General features: G+C 46.2%; 1 protein-coding gene across 2 annotated transcripts in view; it reads left to right on the top strand.

The window, feature by feature from the left end:
• The window catches only part of fzd3a (frizzled class receptor 3a), a 92823-nt gene extending 72656 nt beyond the window's left edge, over positions 1-20167 (top strand). The window contains exons 7-10 of one of the 2 annotated variants that reach the window (XM_084315341.1): positions 12667-12815; positions 16944-17210; positions 17801-17848; positions 18074-20167. In XM_084315341.1, coding sequence (XP_084171467.1) covers positions 12667-12815; positions 16944-17210; positions 17801-17848; positions 18074-18332 — 723 coding nt within the window. In that variant the 3' untranslated portion in view covers positions 18333-20167. The remainder of the gene's footprint in view (positions 1-12666; positions 12816-16943; positions 17211-17800; positions 17849-18073) is intronic. The other variant, XM_084315342.1, reaches the window with a different exon arrangement.
• Positions 20168-21523: the final 1356 nt, after the last annotated feature.

Here is a 21523-nt window from a genome sequence, read left to right as displayed (position 1 = left end):
AAGGCGTGGGCCAGCTTTGTAAAGTGGTCAGTTATGACCAGAACATCCACAGACTTGTTGTTCTTATCTTCAGCTGACCAGAAGTCGATGCACACCAGCTCCAGTGGTGCAGAGGTTATTATGCTCTCCAGAGGGGCTCTGGCCGCCGGCTCTGGAGTCTTGCTGAGTACGCATCTGGGACAGTTCCTCACATGGCCCCGCACATCCTTCTCCATGTCATACCAGTAGAAACGCTGACGTACGAGAGACAGCGTCCTAGGTTGACCTTGGTGACCAGCCAAGTCATGCACTCCAGACAGCGCCTCCGACTTCAAGGACTCAGGCAGAACATACTGGAACCTCTTGTGCCTGGTCATGTGGTCCTTCGTAACCCTGTACAATATGCCGTTCTGCATAGCGAGCCTCTCCCACTGCTTCAGCATCCTCAAGGCGGGCTGATCTTCATAGCAGCGCTCGCGTCTGGAGGGTCTGCGGCCCCTTTCAACGTAAAAGATTACTCTGGAGACGATGGCGTCTTTTCGCTGGCGGGCCTGCAGATCGGCCAACGACAAGGAGGAGACTGCGTCGTGGTCGGCAGTGACAACAGTGGACAGGTGACCCGCCATAGATACTGCCCTGTGTCTTGGCGCAGAGTCCCAGTCTTCCTGGGAGGAAAGCACCGTGGAGGTCTCATCCGCCGACATGGACACATCAGCAACCGCACATCCAGAAGGGGTCACTAGAGCTTGGGGCTGGCATGTCAGACGGAAGATATCCTGCACCCCCCTGTTCTCCACATCACACACCTGCTCCAGAAGAGCGGAGTAAGGCTCGGTCAAGAGACGCCGGCTGAGCGGCCTCACGAAGGGATCTCTGCTCAGCGCATCGGCCACTGTATTCAGCCTCCCAGGCACATGCTTGATGTCGAAGCAGTAAGGGGCCAGCTTGGACACCCAGCGCTGCTCGCATGCGTCAAGTTTAGGCTTGGTCATGATGTACGTGAGTGGATTATTATCAGTCCACACAGTGAACTTGTGACCCTTGAGCCAGTGACTGAATTTGTCACACACTGACCATTTGAGGGCCAGGAACTCCAGTCTGTGGGCAGGATAGTTCGCTTGACTGCGGCTGAGCGACTTGCTCGCAAAGGCGATTGGTCTGGCCTTCTCCTCCCCGACAGGGACTTGAGAGAGCACTGCTCCAATACCGTCCAACGACGCGTCAGTGGAGAGGATGAACGGCCTCTCAAAGTCCGGGTGAGCCAGCACTACACATTCGACGAGCGCCCTCTTGAGCTCCTCAAACGCCGTCTCACAGGCGGGAGTCCAGTCCTCAGGAGTCAGCTTCCGGAACGTACCGGCTCTCGTACGACCAGCACTGGTCTTCCCTCTTCTCTTCTGGCCAGCTGTCAAGGCAAAGAGGGGCTTGGCTATACTGGAGCAGCCATGTATGAAATTTTGGTAATACAACACCATGCCGAGGAAGGATCTCACTCTCTTCGGAGCGGGAGTGCGGCCATCCGACTCCATCAGATCCTCTCTCTGGAAGCCAGAGATGACGGAGACCTTCTCTTGGTCGACAGAGACTCCACTGGCATCGACCACATGACCCAGGAACCTGACCGACCTCTGTAAGAAGTTGCATTTCTTCTGTGCGAGCTTGAGGTTGTTCACTCTGAGTCTGCAGAAGACCACCTCCAATCGCTTCAACGCCTCCTCCTCAGACGGCGCAAACACCAGCAGGTCGTCCAAGTAGCACAAGAGGCTGGAGTAGTTGAGGTCGCCAAAGATGCCGAGCATCATACGCATGAAAGATGCCGGACTGTTGCACAGGCCTTGCGGGAGTCTGTTGTACTCGTACAAGCCCAGTGGTGTTGTGAAGGCAGTGTACCGCCGGTCAGACACATGGAGAGGGACGTTGTAGAACCCTGAGGTCAGATCCATGGTGCTAAAGAAAGCGTTCCCACCAAGGGCAGCAAGGCAGTCGGACTGATGGGGCAACGGATGAGCATCTTTGACGGTCTTTGCGTTGAGCCAGCGGAAATCCGTACAGATCCTGAGGTCTCCATTCTTCTTCCACACCATGACCAGAGGTGAGGCATACTCGCTCATCGACTTGGAGATTATCCCCTTCACCTCCATCTCAGTCAACACCTCTCTCAATTTGTGATAGTCAGCTGGGGGGACACGCCTAAAGGGCAGGCGGAACGGACGGTCGTCCGAGAGGTGGATACGGTGCACAAAGTCTTTGACCTTTCCACAGTCCAGCTTGTCCTTGGAGAAGACATCTTGATACGTCACCAGTAGGTCAGCTAGCCTCTTCTTCCCATCAGGAGACACCTCACATGACTTGATGTTCACGTCCTCCAGTCCACAGTCGGCCAACATCTGCTCAGCATCTAACGAGGAGCCAGGAGAGGCGGAGGAGCTGGAGACACCAGACTGCTGCTGACACAGGCCCTGAGTGATGGACAGATCTTCAACAGCAAGACAAGGTGAGACATCAGCCAGTTTGGCATTACGACGGAGTGTGATGGGGCTCTGTGTCGGGTTCAAGACCTTCATGGGGACCCAGCGGTCGCCCCACATGGGAGTCACCACTCTCCCCACTATGATGTTGCGAGGGGCCGACCTCGCTGAGGTGGGCTCCACAATGACTGTACTCCCAGGAGACACATGTGCACTGGCTGGTAGCTTCCCCCACACTAGATACTCCTGCTGAGGGAGGAGGGTAACCGCCTGGCATAGCTTCACTGTGCCTATCACCCCGGGCGGGTCTGGGCCCGACCAGCGGGAGGTGCAGCTTAAGAGCTCAAGGAACTTCTCACACTCAGGGTCTCTGTTTCTGCAGGACACAAGCTCCCAGTACTTTTCAGTCGACTTCAGCCTTTGGAGAACGGACTTGATTACATTAGTGCCAATTATAAACTCGTCTCTCTGACCTGGCACAACCAACGTAGGAACCACACATTTTGACCCACAAACTTCAATCTCCAAATCATAGACACACTTTGGTCGAGTAGTCAAGCCACCACAACCAACCAGCACCACATTCACAGGTGCCGGCTGGACACGAGGGAGAACACCAGCGGTTTGTAACTTTTGTTCACCTTCCTCACTGAGCGTGCATGACATACTACCAGAATCCAACATCCCCCTCAATGTGTACTTGTCACTGACTAACACTGGAGCATAAAACAGTTCACTAGCTCCGTTCACTCTCTGTGACCCAACAAAGATGGCTGTTTCGTTTTCTGGAAGTAATCTGCAGCTGTTTACATAGATGGCTTCTAAGTCTGGTTCTCTCTCGAGGGTTACATTCACTTTGCCCATACTATCCCTCTCATTGCATGGGCTGGCTAGTTTAAAGGGGCAGCATTGACAGGGTGGGTCTGAGCGGGTCTGTTGGAGGGAGATGCTGATCCAGCTGATGGCTGGGAGATGCCAGGGCATGAGTCCTCATAGTGACCAGGGCGGAAACAGCGGTGGCACAGCCGATAGAGCATACAGTGTTGATAAGTGTTATGCCTGCTGTCTTGACACACTTCGCATGGGTCGTGCTGGTTGTGCGGGTAACTCTGCTGATTCGGTCTGGCCTGGTTGCGCGAATAACCCTGCTGACTTGGTCTGGCCTGGTTGCGCGAGTAACTCTGCTGACTCGGTCTGGCCTGGTTGCGTGAGTGGTACGTCTGCCCATTACTTGGCTGGATGTGGGCGCGAGACGGCTGACCAGGCTGAGCCTGTACTGCTGGGGCCAGCGAGGCCGAACACAGTGAGAGCACACGGTCTAACAAGTCAACCACCTGATGAAGGCCAGGGTCTACAGAGGGGGGACACGCCGGGGCAGGAGTCATTAAGATGGGTGTAGGAGGGCTGAGGGCCTGCGCTGCGGCTAAGACCCTGTGGGGCTCACCAAGCTGTTCATGAGAAGAGCCAAAGGAGGGAGGCTGCTGTGACTGCACAACAACAGAAGACTGCTGGGCCCCACCATACAGGACAGGAGGGGATGGGCCACCAGCCATGGGGCTCTGACTGCATGCCGAGATGTTAATCTGCTGTGCCCGTGAACTGGATCTCCTTTGGTCTCTCTGGTAACCATCTAGACGCTCCTGGACCTCAGCTGCAGTCCACTGCTCCACAGGCTTCAGCTGGAAGGACATAGCTAGACTGGGATCTGGGCAGTGCGTGATCAACATCATCACGACCTCGGCGCTCGCATCATCAACACACCGACCCCGGCGACGTAGACACTCATCTGCAACATCGATTGCTTTATTCAGCCGGACCCAGTAATCCATCACTCCCTCACTAGGCCTGGGAACCATGGCATAGAAGTCGGCCATGGGCATACTGGAGTATGTCAGCTCGCTGAAGTTACGCTTTAAAATGTCAAACACAGCTGCAGGGGTCATATTGGCAGACAACTCAGGCCGGCTACGCAGTGACACCTTCACTATGTCTCTAGCTTTACCAGTCAACCTGCCCATCACTAGATCACACAATTCTCTGTCGGTTTTACAACTCGCTCTAGACAGATACACTAGCATCATGTCTTCCCACTCATGTATGGAGACTGGCTCAGTGCGATCACCTCTGAAGAACGGAGGTGGTTTAGTCTCCGCCTGCACTATTACTTTCATCCTTGACATGTCTGCACACCCAGAAAAACATTGTGGTTGGGGTGCGGGGACCTTGGGCTCAGGGGCGGGGACCTGGGGCTCAGGGACGGGGACCTGGGGCTGATAACTGGTCTGGTGCATGGCATGCAGAGTAGATGCAATTTGTTCTCCTATCTGTATGGCAAGGTCTGTGACGAGGCTGCCTAAATCCTCTGACCTAGCGAGTTGCGGGGCTGCATCATGCGTGATTGGAGTAGATGTGGCCACTGGCCCCACTGCTTCAAACACTGACTGGCGAACTGTAGACTGACTCAGTTCCACAGGTCTTCCCCTCCCACACATAAGAGCTGACTGACCCCTACCATATACAGGCATCATACCCACCATCTCCAGATCTGGTGGTCCTGCTTCAGACATGTTCAAGAATTAAAAATAAAAATGCTTTAGAGGGCTATAAACAAAAGAAAAGTATGTGTGAATGTGTTAAATGGCCGCTCGTTACTGCTCAGACTTTAAACACTAGACTACACACGAATACATGTAGGCTACTGTATGGCTATCCATTCACAATTTACCAGAACAGATGGGGGGGAAAAAAATAATATATATATATATATCTCATTACCAGCCAACCATATAAACAAATTAGTTCCTAATTATATTTACAGTGGGCATGTGTTAGATAGCAACACGTGTTACTGCTCAAACTTTGAACATTAGACCATAGGCTATCTAATCACAATACATAACAGATGAAAGAAAAAGAAAAAAAATACAATGGTCTTGTACAACTAGTGTCGTTTCCAATTACTGTATCATTACAATAATATTTACAATTACAATCTATAGCATATTATTATCAAACAAAAACAACCAATATCACATATGCGCTTATCCTATGCGCACACGTTAACGTTCGACGTTGTACTCAGCACAGCCAGTTGAATGAAGAAGCGGCGTGCAGACAGCGTCCCCGGTGGACAGGCGAGCGTTGTCCGTTGTCCGAGGTCTAACGGCACCACGTGTGACCGGTGTAGTCGGGTGTACTCTCTGACGGCGTTGTGTTAAGGACGACAGACATGGATGACTGTTGACGGACTTTATTTCCCTCCTGTTAGGTTACAATGCAACACAATGCACCAGCATTAGGAATAGTCATCTGCACTGCAGCACGTGAGTCCACGGACCTCCAGGTGGAACTGGCTCATAAGAATGACACATTTTAATATACAATTACATTGGAAAAATATACACAATTGAATACAAAACGGACACATGGGAGCTACTGTACACACATACCTGTTAGGTTACAATGCAACACAATGCACCAGCATTAGGAATAGTCATCTGCACTGCAGCACGTGAGCTATGGTTGAGAAAAGACGTGACTGCATTAACTACATGTTAACAGCAGCGCACGTGTGTGCAAACTTCCTACATGCTATTAAAGTGCATTTTACCCAGTCAAACCTCCCACAAAACAACTGCACAGGTACATATTAACAACAGTAGTTACATTACAAACTCGTTTCACAGTTTTAGGAATGTAACATACAATATTTAACAACTTTTAGACCGAAGTCTTTCACTGAACATAAGGAGTAGTACTCACTCCACGGACCTCCAGGTGGAACTAACTCACCACCGGAAAGCAGGCAAGATGCGTGTCCCGGAGGACCGGAAATGCAAGTGTGTCGATTTCAAAATAAAAGCCTTAACTCCCAAAAGTGCAATAAAACAAAACGAAAGGAATGAAATCAACTTAAATCAATAAAATAAAACGTTTAGGAGTATTAGTGGAATGTATTAAAGTGTATTTTGTGATGGGGTGTAATTATCTATACAAGGCAACAAGGCACTTGTTACACGTGTACGTGGTATGCATCACAGTAGGGGGTTGTTGCCGATCCAGAGTGTTGTTGTTGTTTAATCTGTGGAGCAGCACAGTACAGTAATCCTCTCTACTAGTGTTGATGTTGTGGCACGACGGGGTCATCCGGGGTCAAACTGCTGCATGATGACATTATAGTAATACAGTGGACGGCAACAAAGGCTGAAGCCCTGCAGCATAGACACACGTACATGGCAACAGTGACAGATGAGCGCACACATTAAGACGGGCTCCAGCGTGCCGTGAGAGAGGACGTACTCTGCAGAGGAGGACATTGTATGGATGGGCCTCCCTCTTCTAGGCGTACTGTGTTGGATGTATGGACCTCCCTCTAGGCGTACTGTGTTGGATGTATGGACCTCCCTCTAGGCGTACTGTGTTGGATGTATGGGCCTCCCTCTAGGCGTACTGTGTTGTTGGATGCTTGATGATAATGAAGAAGGGAGTAAGAGAAAAGCCTGGTAGAGGATGAAGGATGTAGAATGGAACTCTCATCCATACGTTCTGCAGCGTACAGTTGATATTGACGTGTCATGAGAGGATTGTAGGCTAGTCTGCCGTATTCTGGGATCTGCCTCTGGTTGACATTTATCTTTTAATAGTTTTTTTAAACACACTGTGTTACACTCACACACTCTCTCACTCTTGCTTTCTCTCTCTCTCTCTCACGCACACAACTGAGGGGCTACAATATCAAAGCAGCCTCGCATCAAAAGCCATCAGAGATCTACAGTACAATTCTGGTCTATATTTATCTAAAAAGCCCTTCCCTGGGGCTCATGTACTGCACTGTAGCACTCTAACACTTCTAGAGCAAGGCTCCGACCTTCCCCTTCCCACTACACACACACGCACACGCACGCACACACACGCACACACACACACGCACGCTAAGGCTGAGCCCGAACGTTCGAACGTTCGTTCGTTACGTTGACATTAGGACTTTAATTAATAGGTTCGAACGTTCGGTGAAAAAAAAAAAAAGCAGGCGCGCGACGTTGAGGCGATGTGAAGCGGCGCGTCCCCCGAGTGCGCTCGGCTCAACCAGTGTGGTCTCTGCCGGGCTGTAGCTGGATACTATTGTCTCAACCAATGCAATAGAACCATTTTGATTGACAGGCGATTCTGCCAATTACGTCACACCGCTTGCACCCGCCTCTGCTGTTACCACCAATCGGCAAGCGTTTATTTTAATTTTTTTTTTTTACTTCCGGCAATACATTTATCTGCTTGCGAGACTGAGAAGCACAACAGAGTGAACAGACTCCGTAGCTCCCCGCTGAGGAAGGATCATTAATGAATACCATCCTTTTTCGGCCACGGAGCGCGAGCTTCATGGCGGGAGGTGGTTGCGTTGTAAACAACTCTGGCCGAGGGCGGACGGGCGGCAGGCGTGTTGGGAGCCCGGCGGCACCCCGCCGGTGTCTCTCTGTCGTCCCCCGTTCCGAGGTAGACGGTGGAAGGAGCAGAGGCGCGCGCCTCTCTCCTTCCCGTCGACCAAGAGTGAATACCTGTTATTGAACGTGTAACACTAACTATATAACGTACTTAATGCCACAACACTAACTATATAACGTACTTAATGCCACAAAATGAATGCATTTGTTTATCTAGCCCCTTACGTGACTGCGGTGTGCAAGGGCTATTGTTTATCATAAGTAGGAACTTTATGCAGTACTCAGTAGTAGCTTGTTTATTTTCTTCTGAGTGCTTTGTTTAATTACATGTTTACATGAACAGCCACCACTGTAAACAACATGTTTTTTCACCAATAGATTATGCAATGCCGCCCTCCGTAGGATCTATAATACAAAAAAAAAAAAAAAATATATATATATATATATATAAAAAAAAAATGTATAAAAAATTTTTTTTATTAAAAAAATTACAAAAAACGAACGTTCGAACGTTCGTTCGATAAACCCTGGCGAACGTTCGAACCCTAAAAACAGGGTTCGGGCTACGCACGCACGCACACACACACACACACACGCACAATCAAGATGCACATCTACACACACTATCATTACAGCGATTGACTTAAACCAGATAAGATTTTGTCTTACGGCTGTGTTTTCAGTGTCTCTTTTGCAACAGTGAAATAGTTTGTGAATCATACTTTATGGTAAGCCAATGGTATTTTATCCAGTAGTATGTTTATAGCATTTTATCCAATAGTATTCTTCATCCAGTATCATATTGCCATGCCATTTTATTTAGGACAATCAAGGTAGTTTACTATGCTATGGTACTTAATGGGGTAAATGGGTTAAATGGACAAACTGTTTCACAATTGATCCAACTAAATTTGATCCTTTTTCAAAGCTGCAATGCAAACGCAGCCGATAAGAGAAGCTCTTCAGGGACAGTGTTGGGCTCTAGTGACTCAGTCTCTTGTATCTCCGTCTGGACTGTAATGAGTCTGAGGAGCCTCTGAGCGATCTCCCTGGCGCGGCTCACAATGAGGCCATCAGGACTGTGTGTGTGCGGCGTGGCCCGTTATGCAGGTTTTGTAAGAGTGTGTTGAGGTGTGTGTTACTGAAACGGCACGCATAAACAAGATGAACTATGTATTTGTGTGTGGGCTATAGAGATGGAGAGAGAGAGATATAGATTGAGAGAGCACATGAACATAATTTCATGGGCTAGCTGGCTGCATGCTAGCTTTAGCACTGTTGCTATGGCAAGTGGAGGCATGGGGGCCTGGTGACTCGTACATCACAACACTGTTCTGTCGTGTCGTTAGCTACCGGAACATTCTGCTAGAGACGACGTGCCCTTGTCTTCACTGAGCTCAACAGTATAACAGTTGGGGTTAATGGAATTTAACTCGTTATCAATCTATTTTTATTAGAAAATAAATACATTCTCTCTCTCTCTCTCTCTAACGAACACGGCACTCCGACTGCTCCACGTAGCTCCACGTTCATAGTGTGTTCATCCTCTGTATATACCAATAACCCGTTTCCGTGCAGGGCGGTGAAGGAGGCAGCCGCCTGGCGTGTGCTTTCAACTGCCTTGGGGCGGAGAGGAGAGGAGGAGAGTGAGAGAAATGGAGTGATGGGGGGAGAGAGAGAGAGAGAGAGAGGGAGGGAGGGAGAGAGGGAGAGAGGGGGTGGTGGTATTGTGTTGGCTGCTGCTGTGTTTATGCCTCCAGCACCAAGCTGCTTAGTTGTCAGTGAAGATGTTGGTGGGAGACACTCACACATGTGAAATGGATCCATCCTGTAAGCAGCATGAACCCACACAGCACACACACAACCTGGACTCAATGACTGTAAGGCCTGTAGCCTTACTGTGTTATCTCCCTCTCTCTCTCTCTCTCTCTCTCTCTCTCTCTCTCTCTCTCTCTCACTCTCACTCTCACTGTCACTCTCTCTCTCTCATATTTTTGAAAAGCTCAAAGCTAAAACACAGAGAAAATAACACCTTAAGAAGAAGAAAAAGTCTTTAATCGTCATGCAGATTAACACACGCACGTGAGATGGGCGACACACAGGAACACACACATGCACTTAGTCGCCGATGAAGTGTCTCTCTGCACATGACCCATCCTATCGTCCTTCTCTCCCCCCCCCCAAAGGGCAGCCGGGAGCAGACACGGGCTGCGGTATGGGCCGCGTCCGGGAACCGATCCAAGTGCTCCTGTCCGTCTTCATCAGGGACGCGACAGCAATAGCAATCTATTCTGCATGTTTTCCCATTGGGTTTATCTCATCGGGAGCGGAAACCCTTGCGAGCACGGGGAGAACATGCAAACAGAAAGGCCCGGGAGATACCCCACCTGGGTACCTGGCAATGCGGCAACCTGGTCCCCGAGCGGGAATCGAACCCAGGACCTTCTAGCTGTGAGGCGATCGTGTTAACCACTACACCACAGGGTGCGTTAGTCTGACTGAACAGCAGTCGACACGGACCGTTTGGGTTTGTTGGACAAAGGTGACACCTTCATTAGAGAGGTCCAACATCTCTGTCAGAAGATATATGGGCTTTGCTTGATGTCTGACACAAGCTGTCACACAACTTGTTCCAAAGTTGAAATTAATTGAACCCTCCGCCACTGATCTTCCAAAGGCGTGACCAATGGGTATACACGGTATGTTGTAGTTCACTGCTAATTTCCAAGATGGAGACAAATTGACCTGCTTGATGAATTCACGATAGTCTACATTGGCCTACTTGAGTCAATAAAAATATTACTGGTGGTGTTTTTTGTGTTTTGAGATATATATATATTTTTTTGTTGCGGTTTACTTTTCTTCGTTTTGGGAATTGTGCTCTACAAATTGGCGAGCAAAGTGTCTTTGCCATGAAAATGTGAAAGTTACATTAGTGTCCGATTTTAGTATTGGGTAAAGTTTCAGATATTGTTTTAGGATGGTATAGCAGCCTGGTATCCAATACCAGTATGGATGTCTGTGCACCCACCCCCCCCCCCCCCCCCCCCTCCCCATAGCCAGTACCATTTCTACACATCCCTCCCCATAGCCAGTACCATTTCTACACATCCCTCCCCATAGCCAGTACCATTTCTACACATCCCTCCCCATAGCCAGTACCATTTCTACACATCCCTCCCCATAGCCAGTACCATTTCTACACATCCCTCCCCATAGCCAGTACCATTTCTACACATCCCTCCCCATAGCCAGTACCATTTCTACACATCCCTCCCCATAGCCAGTACCATTTCTACACATCCCTCCCCATAGCCAGTACCATTTCTACACATCCCTCCCCATAGCCAGTACCATTTCTACACATCCCTCCCCATAGCCAGTACCATTTCTACACATCCCTCCCCATAGCCAGTACCATTTCTACACATCCCTCCCCATAGCCAGTACCATTTCTACTAGGGGTGTAACGGTACACAAAAACCACGGTACGATACGTACCTCGGTTTTGAAGTCACGGTTCGGTACGGGGTTTTCGGTACAGTGGGGGGAAATTTGGCGTTCCATGTTCCACTCAGGGGTGATGTAGTGTGCACTGCAGTAACTAATTGTACTTGTAGGGCTGTCAACAAATATTCTATATTGAAATTAATAATCGACTTGTAAAAAAATATATATATATATAATAATAATTATATTAGATTGTGAAAAAAACAGCCCCGGTGGGCGGTCGTTAGTGGTTAACATACCATTGTATTTGTTCGGTACACACTACAGCCGTTCGGTACGGTACGGTACGGTACACACTGAAGCGGTTCGGTACGGATATGTGTACCTTTACACCCCTAATTTCTACACATCCCTCCCCATAGCCAGTACCATTTCTACACAGCCTCGGAGCTAAAGGCTTAGCAATATTCACCCTCCTCATCCACCCACTCATCCACCCACTCATCCACCCACGCTCTCTCCAGCTCCACCTCTCAGCCTGGTGCAGGTGATGTGTGGGTGGAATGAATTTGCAGCCCTCTATTCTTCTCACCTCATTTCATTCATTCACTCACTCACTCACTCAACCACCAGTAACTGCCCACACACTCCTTCATCTGCTCATCTCTCTCTCTCTCGCTCTCTCGCTCTAGGTTGGTTTTATGAAGATGCAATAATGATTTTTGTCTTTACTGGGCATTTCTTTTAGTTGAGATGTTTTAAAGCGGGCATGCATTATAAATGCCTTTTTTCTGTGTTTAGCATGGTTTTATAGTAATACAGGTTAGTATCAATGGGTCTGTGTCTCTAATTACCATATTGACTCATCAGTCTAGTCTCGAGTTCACGAGATCCTCCCTCACTCAACTAAGCTGTTCTGATTTGACAGTTTCTGTGACGTTAATATAGCACTGATTTGCATAACTAACACCCCCTCTATGGTTGACAGCGACAGCAGAGCGAAACAGAGCGAGGCAGATAGTGTAACCCGACACTTCCTCAGAGCGAGGCAGACAGCGAGCGAGTGAGAGAGAGAGAGGAGCTTCTGTCGGAAAAAAAAAAAAAACGTGCGCAAGGAAGCAGCAGTAGCACATACTCATTTACACACAACCTGGACCTGGAATTGTTTTGAATAAAAGCTTACAGATGTCTTCAATAGACTCACAGGAATTGTGTAAAGTTGCCCAAATAGTGCTAGGAATAGCAATGCATGTCCCCTTTAATAAAGAATCAAAGTCTCACTCACACAACAAACAAACCCCCCTCTTCTCCTCTGTGTGTGTGTACCACAGGTGGAGCAGACCAGCCGTCCAGACCTGGCGTTGTTCCTGGTTAAGTACCTGATGATGCTGCTAGTGGGCATCCCCTCAGTGTTCTGGGTGGGCAGCAAGAAGACCTGCTTCGAATGGGCCAGCTTCTTCCACGGCAAGCGCCGGAAAGAGTATGTACTACTACCATACTATATCTGTAGGCTACTTATTCACCAAGGCTTTGCCCTGGATAGTGAGTGACCACTGAACTGAATGGTTATGTATGTGAATCTCAGTTTTGGTGGGAGATGAGAGTGACTTTAGGTGAAACCATTAGGGCCGGGCCTGGGCACTGATCGGCCCACTAACTCACTCACTTTTCACTGCTGATAACTGAAGTGCAAATGAGAGATTTTCAAATATTTTATAAGTAATAATAATTTGTGCTGTGTGATCAGTCTGGTTATTCAGAATGGCTGCTATCATACTGTCAAACCCAAACAAGTCAGGTAAGCAAGGAATAGGGTATTCTAGTATTCTGGTTTTAGGAATAGGCTATTCTAGTATTCTGGTTTTAGGAATAGGCTATTCTAGTATTCTGCTTCTAGGAATAGGCTATTTTAGTATTCTGGTTTTAGGAATAGGCTATTTTACTATTCTGGTTTTAGGAATAGGCTATTCTAGTATTCTGGTTTTAGGAATAGGCTATTCTAGTATTCTGCTTTTAGGAATAGGCTATTCTAGTATTCTGGTTTTAGGAATAGGCTATTCTAGTATTCTGGTTTTAGGAATAGGCTATTCTAGTATTCTGCTTTTAGGAATAGGCTATTCTAGTATTCTGGTTTTAGGAATAGGCTATTCTAGTATTCTGCTTTTAGGAATAGGCTATTCTAGTATTCTGGTTTTAGGAATAGGCTATTCTGGTATTCCAGTTTTAGGAATAGGTAGGCCTGTTGCAATAAGCAATAAATCAATTTATCGCGCAATAATGAAAATGAATGCAATGATTTTGACGGGCGCAATTAATTGCTATTTGCGTGTTTGTTTTAATGAGGCGGGAACCAGTACCTCTCTGTGTGGGGAGGCGGGCCGCTGGCGTTACTACAGAGTACAGCACGGGAGCTCCTGTGAGCACCATGCGTATGTTGGGCAGTAGCAACGCTACATAGCTTAACTACATTTCTCAGTAGCGTGATGGTAGCGTCGCTCCTTTTGAACCAAGTAGCGTTCTTTGTAGTGTAGCTATTTTTAGACCCAAGTAGTGATGTAGCGTGAACAAACGCTATACGCTACTGCCCGGAGAAACTAGACTGCTAAATAAAGATTAAAGATCTAGCGTTGATGCTATGACGCTTCCTCCTCATCGTTGATTGCCTGTAGTAGCTGCATCTAACGTTAGTAGCTAACGTTAAAACTAACCTAAAGTTAGTTGTTCACCAACAATCTCAACATTTGTTTTATCATTAGCTCAAAAACACAGAACCGGACGACACAAGTTGTCCGCTCATAGGTTCTGCTAGGATAATAACAACAATACTTCCGGTCGGTGGGTTTCAAAATAAAAGAGCAAAGTCTAATACACCGGAAAAGACGTTTATTTTGTACAGCGTTTTCCTCCACGAGTACTCAAGTACATCATGTGATCAATCGATCTGTTTTTTTTTGCCCATCCCTAGTTTATCCTGTGCTGAAAAGTCTCCATTCCAATAGAGATAGTATATATTTGTGTTTATTTGATTATTGTTGAGCTATATTTTAATAGAGAGTAACTGGTAGTGTAGCTTACTACATTTTCCAAGTAGCTTGCCCATCACATAATCCGCGAGCCACAGTAAACAAACGCGAGCCACAATTAGGGTGACCAGGTGTCCCGCTTTTGGTTGTATACTGCACAGCCATTTTACCTAATGTCCCACGTCCCTCTTTTCGAAGCAAAAAATAAAAACATGGGTCTAAAAGCCCCTTCCTACAGTAAACGTAGCAACCTGCCTCTTGTCCACACACATTGCTCTGCTCGTTTTATCATTGCTCTCACGGAGATAAAACTGGGAACGAGGTTACTCTGCTTCTGACGCTATACCTCATATCTGATTGGTTAGGTAGTAATTTAGGATATTTAAAATGTCTTCCAATGTTAAATAAAGGTTTATTGCACTTTGAAACGGTTTCCTTGCATTATTATGCTATTATCATTATATTAGTAAAAAAAAAAAAGTTGATTGAAAACTTTTGGGAAATACATTTCTCAAAAAAATTATTTCTCTCAAAACCGCAATAATATCACTTATCGCAATAATTTCTGGGACAATTAATCGCCCAGCAAAATGTGTTATCGTGACAGGCCTAGGAATAGGCTATTCTAGTTTTCGGGTTTTAGGAATAGGCTATTCTAGTATTCTGGTTTTAAGAATAGGCTATTCTAGTATTCCAGTTTTAGGAATAGGCTATTCTAGTATTCCAGTTTTAGGAATAGGCTATTCTAGTATTCCAGTTTTAGGAATAGGCTATTCTAGTATTCCAGTTTTAGGAATAGGCTATTCTAGTATTCCAGTTTTAGGAATAGGCTATTCTAGTATTCCAGTTTTAGGAATAGGCTATTCTAGTATTCCAGTTTTAGGAATAGGCTATTCTAGTATTCCAGTTTTAGGAATAGGCTATTCTAGTATTCCAGTTTTAGGAATAGGCTATTCTAGTTTCTATTGTCTCGACGACATTGAAAATGAGGGTGACCTCAATTGTCTTTTCGAGAATAAATAAAGGTTGATGATGATGATGATGATAGTATTCTGATTTTAAAGCTATTATGATGAAAGCAGGTTATTATGATGAATGATGTTTGGGCAAGTGTATCTGATTTTATCATTTGTTTCCAGCCTGTAGTGAATTAGTCTGCATTAAGTAATGAATTAATTGCAGTGTGCACAAGTTGGTGCACAGTGCCAATTTAGGGAGAATCTTTGCATCACACATCGATTTACATATTAAATACATCTCTTTGTGAATAACAATGACACTTAAACGCTGTGCTATTAGCTCAAGGAACTGTCATCTCACTTTCACATGAATGTCACTGTTAATGATGGTACAATATTATGGTTGTAGCTTAGTGTTGAAATACTCTGTTCACACATACAGTTAGTTAGCACTAGGCCATCACTACTCATTACCAGGACGTTGGCTGATGGTTGACTACACACATACACTGAATCTGTGAAAGTGAAATACTGCTTTAATTCAATACAATCTAGTACTGTGAGTTAAAGATCCAGTACGACGATGTTTTAAAAACATCGTGGAAAAAGTCATTGTGGAATGTTAATATCACAAGTGTATATTTTTTCAGCTTGATGTATTATTTGATTTGTTATAAATGTTTAGGTCACCCTCTCTGAGCACTGGCTACTCTCAGTAGGCGGAGGGGGCGTGGCCTTCTGTTCACTAGACACTAGATGTTTAACTCTCAGTAGGCGGAGGGGGCGTGGCTTGTTCACAACTAGACAATAGATGTTTAACTCTCAGTAGGCGGAGGGGGCGTGGCCTTCTGTTCACTAGACACTAGATGTTTAACTCTCAGTAGGTGGAGGGGGCGTGGCCTGTTCACGACTAGACAATAGATGTTTAACTCTCAGTAGGCGGAGGGGGCGTGGCCTTCTGTTCACGACTAGACAATAGATGTTTAACTCTCAGTAGGCGGAGGGGGCGTGGCCTTCTGTTCACTAGACAATAGATGTTTGATTGTTAAGGATTCAGTGTAGGGGAAGGGGCTGCCGGTGCTGAACACCACTCAGCTAGATGTGACTGATGGGCCAATCAGAGCAGCTAGATGTGACTGATGTGCCAATCAGAGCAGCTAGATGTGACTGATGGGCCAATCAGAGCACCTAGATGTGGCTAGCTGGAATGGATTGATTCTGTTGATATCCAGGGGGATAGACATCATTTAGCTTTAGTCATTTTCACAACAGTTCTAACATTTTGGGTAATTTTATGTCAACATACCTTCTGTTTAAAAAAAATTCAACAGGATTGAAAAACAGGATCTTGATTGCACTGCATGTTGAAGTTAATGCGAGGGTGTCTGCTGTGTAGTGAACACAGGTCCCTCCCCTCTGCTCACCTCCATCCCCCCTGTCTGAACGTAGAGCATTAACCCCGTCTACCTGCTCCGCCCCCTCCTCCATCCTCCTCTTCCGTTCCCCGCGCCCTGCTGCCTTCCCCCTCTCCCTTCCCACCCTGCTGCGCCTCTCCCTGCCCTCCCTCCCTCCCCTCCCCTCGTCCTCCTCCCCCTCATCCTCCTCCCCCTCTCCCCCCGCCCGCAGTAGGATGGTCAACGAGAGCCGCCAGGTGCTCCAGGAGCCCCCCGACTTCTCCCAGCTGTTGCTGCGGGACCCCAACGCGCCCATCGTGCGGAAGTCCCGGGGCACGTCCACCCAGGGCACCTCCACCCACGCCTCGTCCACCCACCTGGCCATGCTGGACGAGCCCCCGAGCGCCAGCACCAGCCGCGCCGGCTCCGTCCGCAGCGCGCGCTCCAAGATGAGCAGCTACCACGGCAGCCTGCACCGCTCCCGGGACCGAGATGGCAGGTGTGTGTGTGTTGGATGTGGCTCCCTCTACCTGCCGACACACCGAATCCATTTAGACTTTTAGTTTTAAACACTGTTAAAAAGAGAATTACCGCTTTCTAACAACAGCTACGGTATTTCTGTGCTCCTAATATCAAGTGAGCTAAATTCCATCGTCGATTGTCATCAAACCGGAATAAAGCCATTGTAAAATAACTTCAACATGCCAACTTTTGGGGAAATTAGCTTATTTGCCATCTACCTTGGAGTTGGACAAGCAGATACATACCCTTTTCTTCTCTGTGCATGCATTAGCATTAGGCTTAGGGAACAGCCGCACCGTTAATAACTTAGCGTCATTCACTGGAAGTAGGTGTGCCAGTGTAGCCTAGTTCCCAACAGTCACGAAATACACTCCAAATACAACTCCAAAACTTTCCTGTAAACATGTTGTGACATTTTTCAAAAAGCAACAGGGCTTTTGAGGTGATGAAATCACTGCGCCCAGGCAGCAGTGGTTCTGCAAAAAATAGTTCAGAGTATAATCTGCTTAGAAAACGAAAATGTCTAATTATAATTTCTTTTCATTTCTCCACATGGTAAATACACAGGTCACAACATGTTTACAGGAACATAATGCATGCACAGAGAAGAAAAAGGTATGTATCTGCTTGTCTAACTCCAGGGTAGATGGCAAATAAGCTAATTTCCCCAAAAAGTTGGCGTGTTCCTTTTAAAGTATCAATGAGACGTACCAATTATGAAAGATATTGTTCTATAACCCCATTCCTCTCTAGTGTTCCCCATCCTCAGTACACAGTACACAGTCCGTGTGAGGCTGGCATCATGGACACTAAACCCAGTTCCTGGTTCTTCTTCTGCAGGTACACAGCCAGTAACTTCCGGGCCCCGGAGGAGCGGCAGGCCTACGGCAGCATGCCTCGCCTCAGCGACCAGGGGCCGTCCAAACACTGCAGCACAAACCGGCTGGACAGCCTATCACGACACGGCTCCACCCAGAGACTGGAGAGCCAATCGCGTCACAGCAGCATCAGGGACCTTAGCAACGCCACCCAGGCTATTCAGAGTGTGCCCGGTAACGGAATCCACAGGGTCCTAGAGGAAGACGGCGCCACAGCCTGAACTGGAACTGAACATTAGCTGGCCTCCTTGTTTTCTTTTTTGCAATCTTTGTATATCCTCATAGATCTGATGTGGTTGGATGGGTATAAGTTTAACTGGAAAGGAGGAGTTTTTCATGAGGGAGTGAAGGAAAGTCAAGTGAACCACTGTAAGCTAGGAGGAAATAGACTCGGGCTTGTTCCAACTGACTCTCACAGGCTAAACGGAGTTGTAGCCAATTCGCTTACACTTATCCAGTCCTGTCGGATCGGAGGAAATTAGGAGGTGTTGGAAGTGTGAGGTTTTACAGCCAGCCAAACCTCTGGAACCGAGTTTGGGTCGACGCCTTAAAATGTCAGCTTTACTTAATTCAAAGCACTGGGCTTACTTTCCCCCAAAACGAAGCAATGATGTCACCTTGGCCCCATTGACCCACAATGGAACGTTGCTAACGTGCTATTGGGAAACATGGCCCTGATGGTGGTATGTGGACAATACGTAGCAGAAGATGTTACGAGGACCTACCGTTGGACCTACTCTACTGAGCCTACTGAGAACTTCATCAGACTACTGTTGACAGAGACTTGATTTGTGGACTGTCTTCCTTCGTCCGGTACTGATATCAATGTAAAGACTCTCGCTATGCTTTTGAACGAAGGATGCTGCTCTGATAACGTGTTGGGACATTTTGACGAGCCTTTTCTTATCGTCTTGTCTGTACATTTCAGCACTCAGGAGGGGCACAAACAGGGTATTTTGTTGAAGTCTCCTTGGCTTCGTTCTCACTGTCACATTGGCAACAGATCTTTAGGGTCACAAGAAGTCTACATATATTTAAATTGCGTCCAATAGTTTGAGTGATTTGCCTTTGTCGAAGACAATTTATGGTACTTTTGGCGTTGGTGTAGGTTAATAAATACAAAGACATATTTGTTGCAGTAAAATGGTTTTATTGATAGCAGTGGAAATGTTGCCAATGTTGTATCGTCGGATCATTCCAGAATGCAAGCACCCCTTAACAAAAAGGCATCATGGGTAGTTTGATGGTAATTTCTGTTTAGCCATACCAGCCATTGTGTAAATAATTTACCATGGTACTGCCATAGTAAAAGTTATTTATCGCCATGATACCACTTTTGTACTTAAAATAATACCATGGCATAATTCAAGTTAAACCATACCTGCTAATATCATGGTATTCCCATCATTTCTTTGGTCACTCACTGCCATCATCGTAGTGACCAAAACATTTTGGAAATACCATGACACTTTTATAGAAAGATCATGACACTTTGTCCTCGTCTCAACATCGAGTCTAGTCTGATATTTCACCTTGTCGAGGAACTTTTTATGTTTGCTGTTTTTATTGCACTTCAGATGGATGCAGTTGGCAAAATAAATGTACAAGATAATGATGTGAAGGAGAAAAGGATGGTTTATCTTCAGTCAACGTGCTGTTGGGATCGATTGGTCAGCCATTTTGAATTCCAAGGGCTGAAATACAGTAAACATGCTGAATTGACTTATCTCAAACCCGCCCTCTTTCCTGCGAGGGAGGGAAGCAACAGTTGTGATTGGAGGATCAAGAAAAGAGGGCGTGGCTTGATACAGGTCAATTCCAAACTCCTGCCTTACCGTGAATATAAGACGTGTTTTCTTTTTTTGCTCATGTTAGTAAAGACATGTCTATAGCATTGCTCTCTTCGGTCCCCCTTTACAAAAGTGTATTCTTATTTGTATAGATAACTTTAGCCCCGACTTTCTTCTAGTGACAGAATATGTGCATAGGTGTAAAACAGAAAATTTTTCGGGTTAATTTGTGAAATTTGTAATAAAGTTTTCTGAAAATGTCTGAAGACGTGTCTGCGAATCAAGTTATTGAAGCATAAGAAATTGGCACACAAGCGCGCACACACCCACCGGTCCATTTTGTAACAGCCCTCCGCTTTATTGAAATACATGGGAGTCAGGTTAATATCATGAGTTCTCCACATAAGCGTGGCAGCCAGTTCCATACATTATTTTGTTTTTGACCTTTGACCTTACACCTTTAAATATGTCTGTGCAAAAAACAATCGACATCACCTGTAGTGGGTTATCCTCAGTAAAACGCCCAAACCGTTCAAAATAAAAATAAAAGAGCAAGTCCAAATAAAACAAACCGAAAAACAAATGATTACATCTATAACATGCAAAACTGTACAAATTATTACAAAGCAATCCTAGAAAAAAAAAAGTGTAATATGATATGAAAGAGCAAAATAATATAGAAGGTACTGTAGATAAGAACTCACTGAAATGCAAAGGCGTTTTGATTTTTTAATGTTCTTTTTTTTCTTTAAATGGATACCGCCGAGGGGACCTCCCACCCTTCAACCCTGATACTATTTAATCATTCAATTTCATAAAACACCCCTCTTTTTGTTGAGTCCTCTCCACCCTTTCATCCTGCTGTTCACCCCACATCTACACTACAGCTAGCATAGTCACTGAGCAGTCTCTTCTCCCTCAGCCAACACACACATCACTAGGATGAAAAATATTCATTGGTTCTGACATTTCCTGAGTATTCTCTCTCTCTCCCCCTCTTTCTCCTTAAATGTGGGATATTAACAGGGCTTCCCCAGTACAATAAAAGCCTGCTAATAAAATACTTGGCTAAGATATTTATTTTTTTTGTTTTTGTTTTAAACCCCCTCGTCCTCAGCTTATACATTCTACAGATAAGGTCCAGCAGATCCAAAGTAAAAAGGAGACTCTTAGCTTGAAGGAAACATTTGAAAAGAGGGTGATTTAAGACAGTTTGGAATTAAAACCCCAGCTTAAGTCGCACCTCCCCCGAACGCATCGTAGCTCTCCCCTGGAAAGAAATCCCCATCTTGATATATATATATATATATATATATATATATATATATATATATATAAAATGGAATTAAAAAAACACACTTGGAATGGGTTGGCTAGAGCTGCTAGGTTGCACTTCCAGGGGGGGGGGGGGGGTCGGGTAAGTACAACCGCAGCACATATTTAGGAAAGTTGTCGTTTTGGCTTTGAGGCCTCATGGCTGGAATGAAGAGCAGAATTTCTTTCAGTTTCAATTTGTTTCCCTCTTTGCATTTCGTTTTTAAATAAATGTTTTATTATTCAGACACATTTCACCAGGTTACATTGTGGCAGAATGAGAAAAGTATTGATATCACCTGCACACT

The sequence above is a fragment of the Notolepis coatsorum genome (genome assembly GCF_963971535.1).
Source record: "Notolepis coatsorum genome assembly, chromosome: 5".
Taxonomy (NCBI): domain Eukaryota; kingdom Metazoa; phylum Chordata; class Actinopteri; order Aulopiformes; family Paralepididae; genus Notolepis; species Notolepis coatsorum.
Note: the sequence above shows the minus strand (reverse complement) of the source record. Positions and strands in the feature narration are given on the sequence as shown.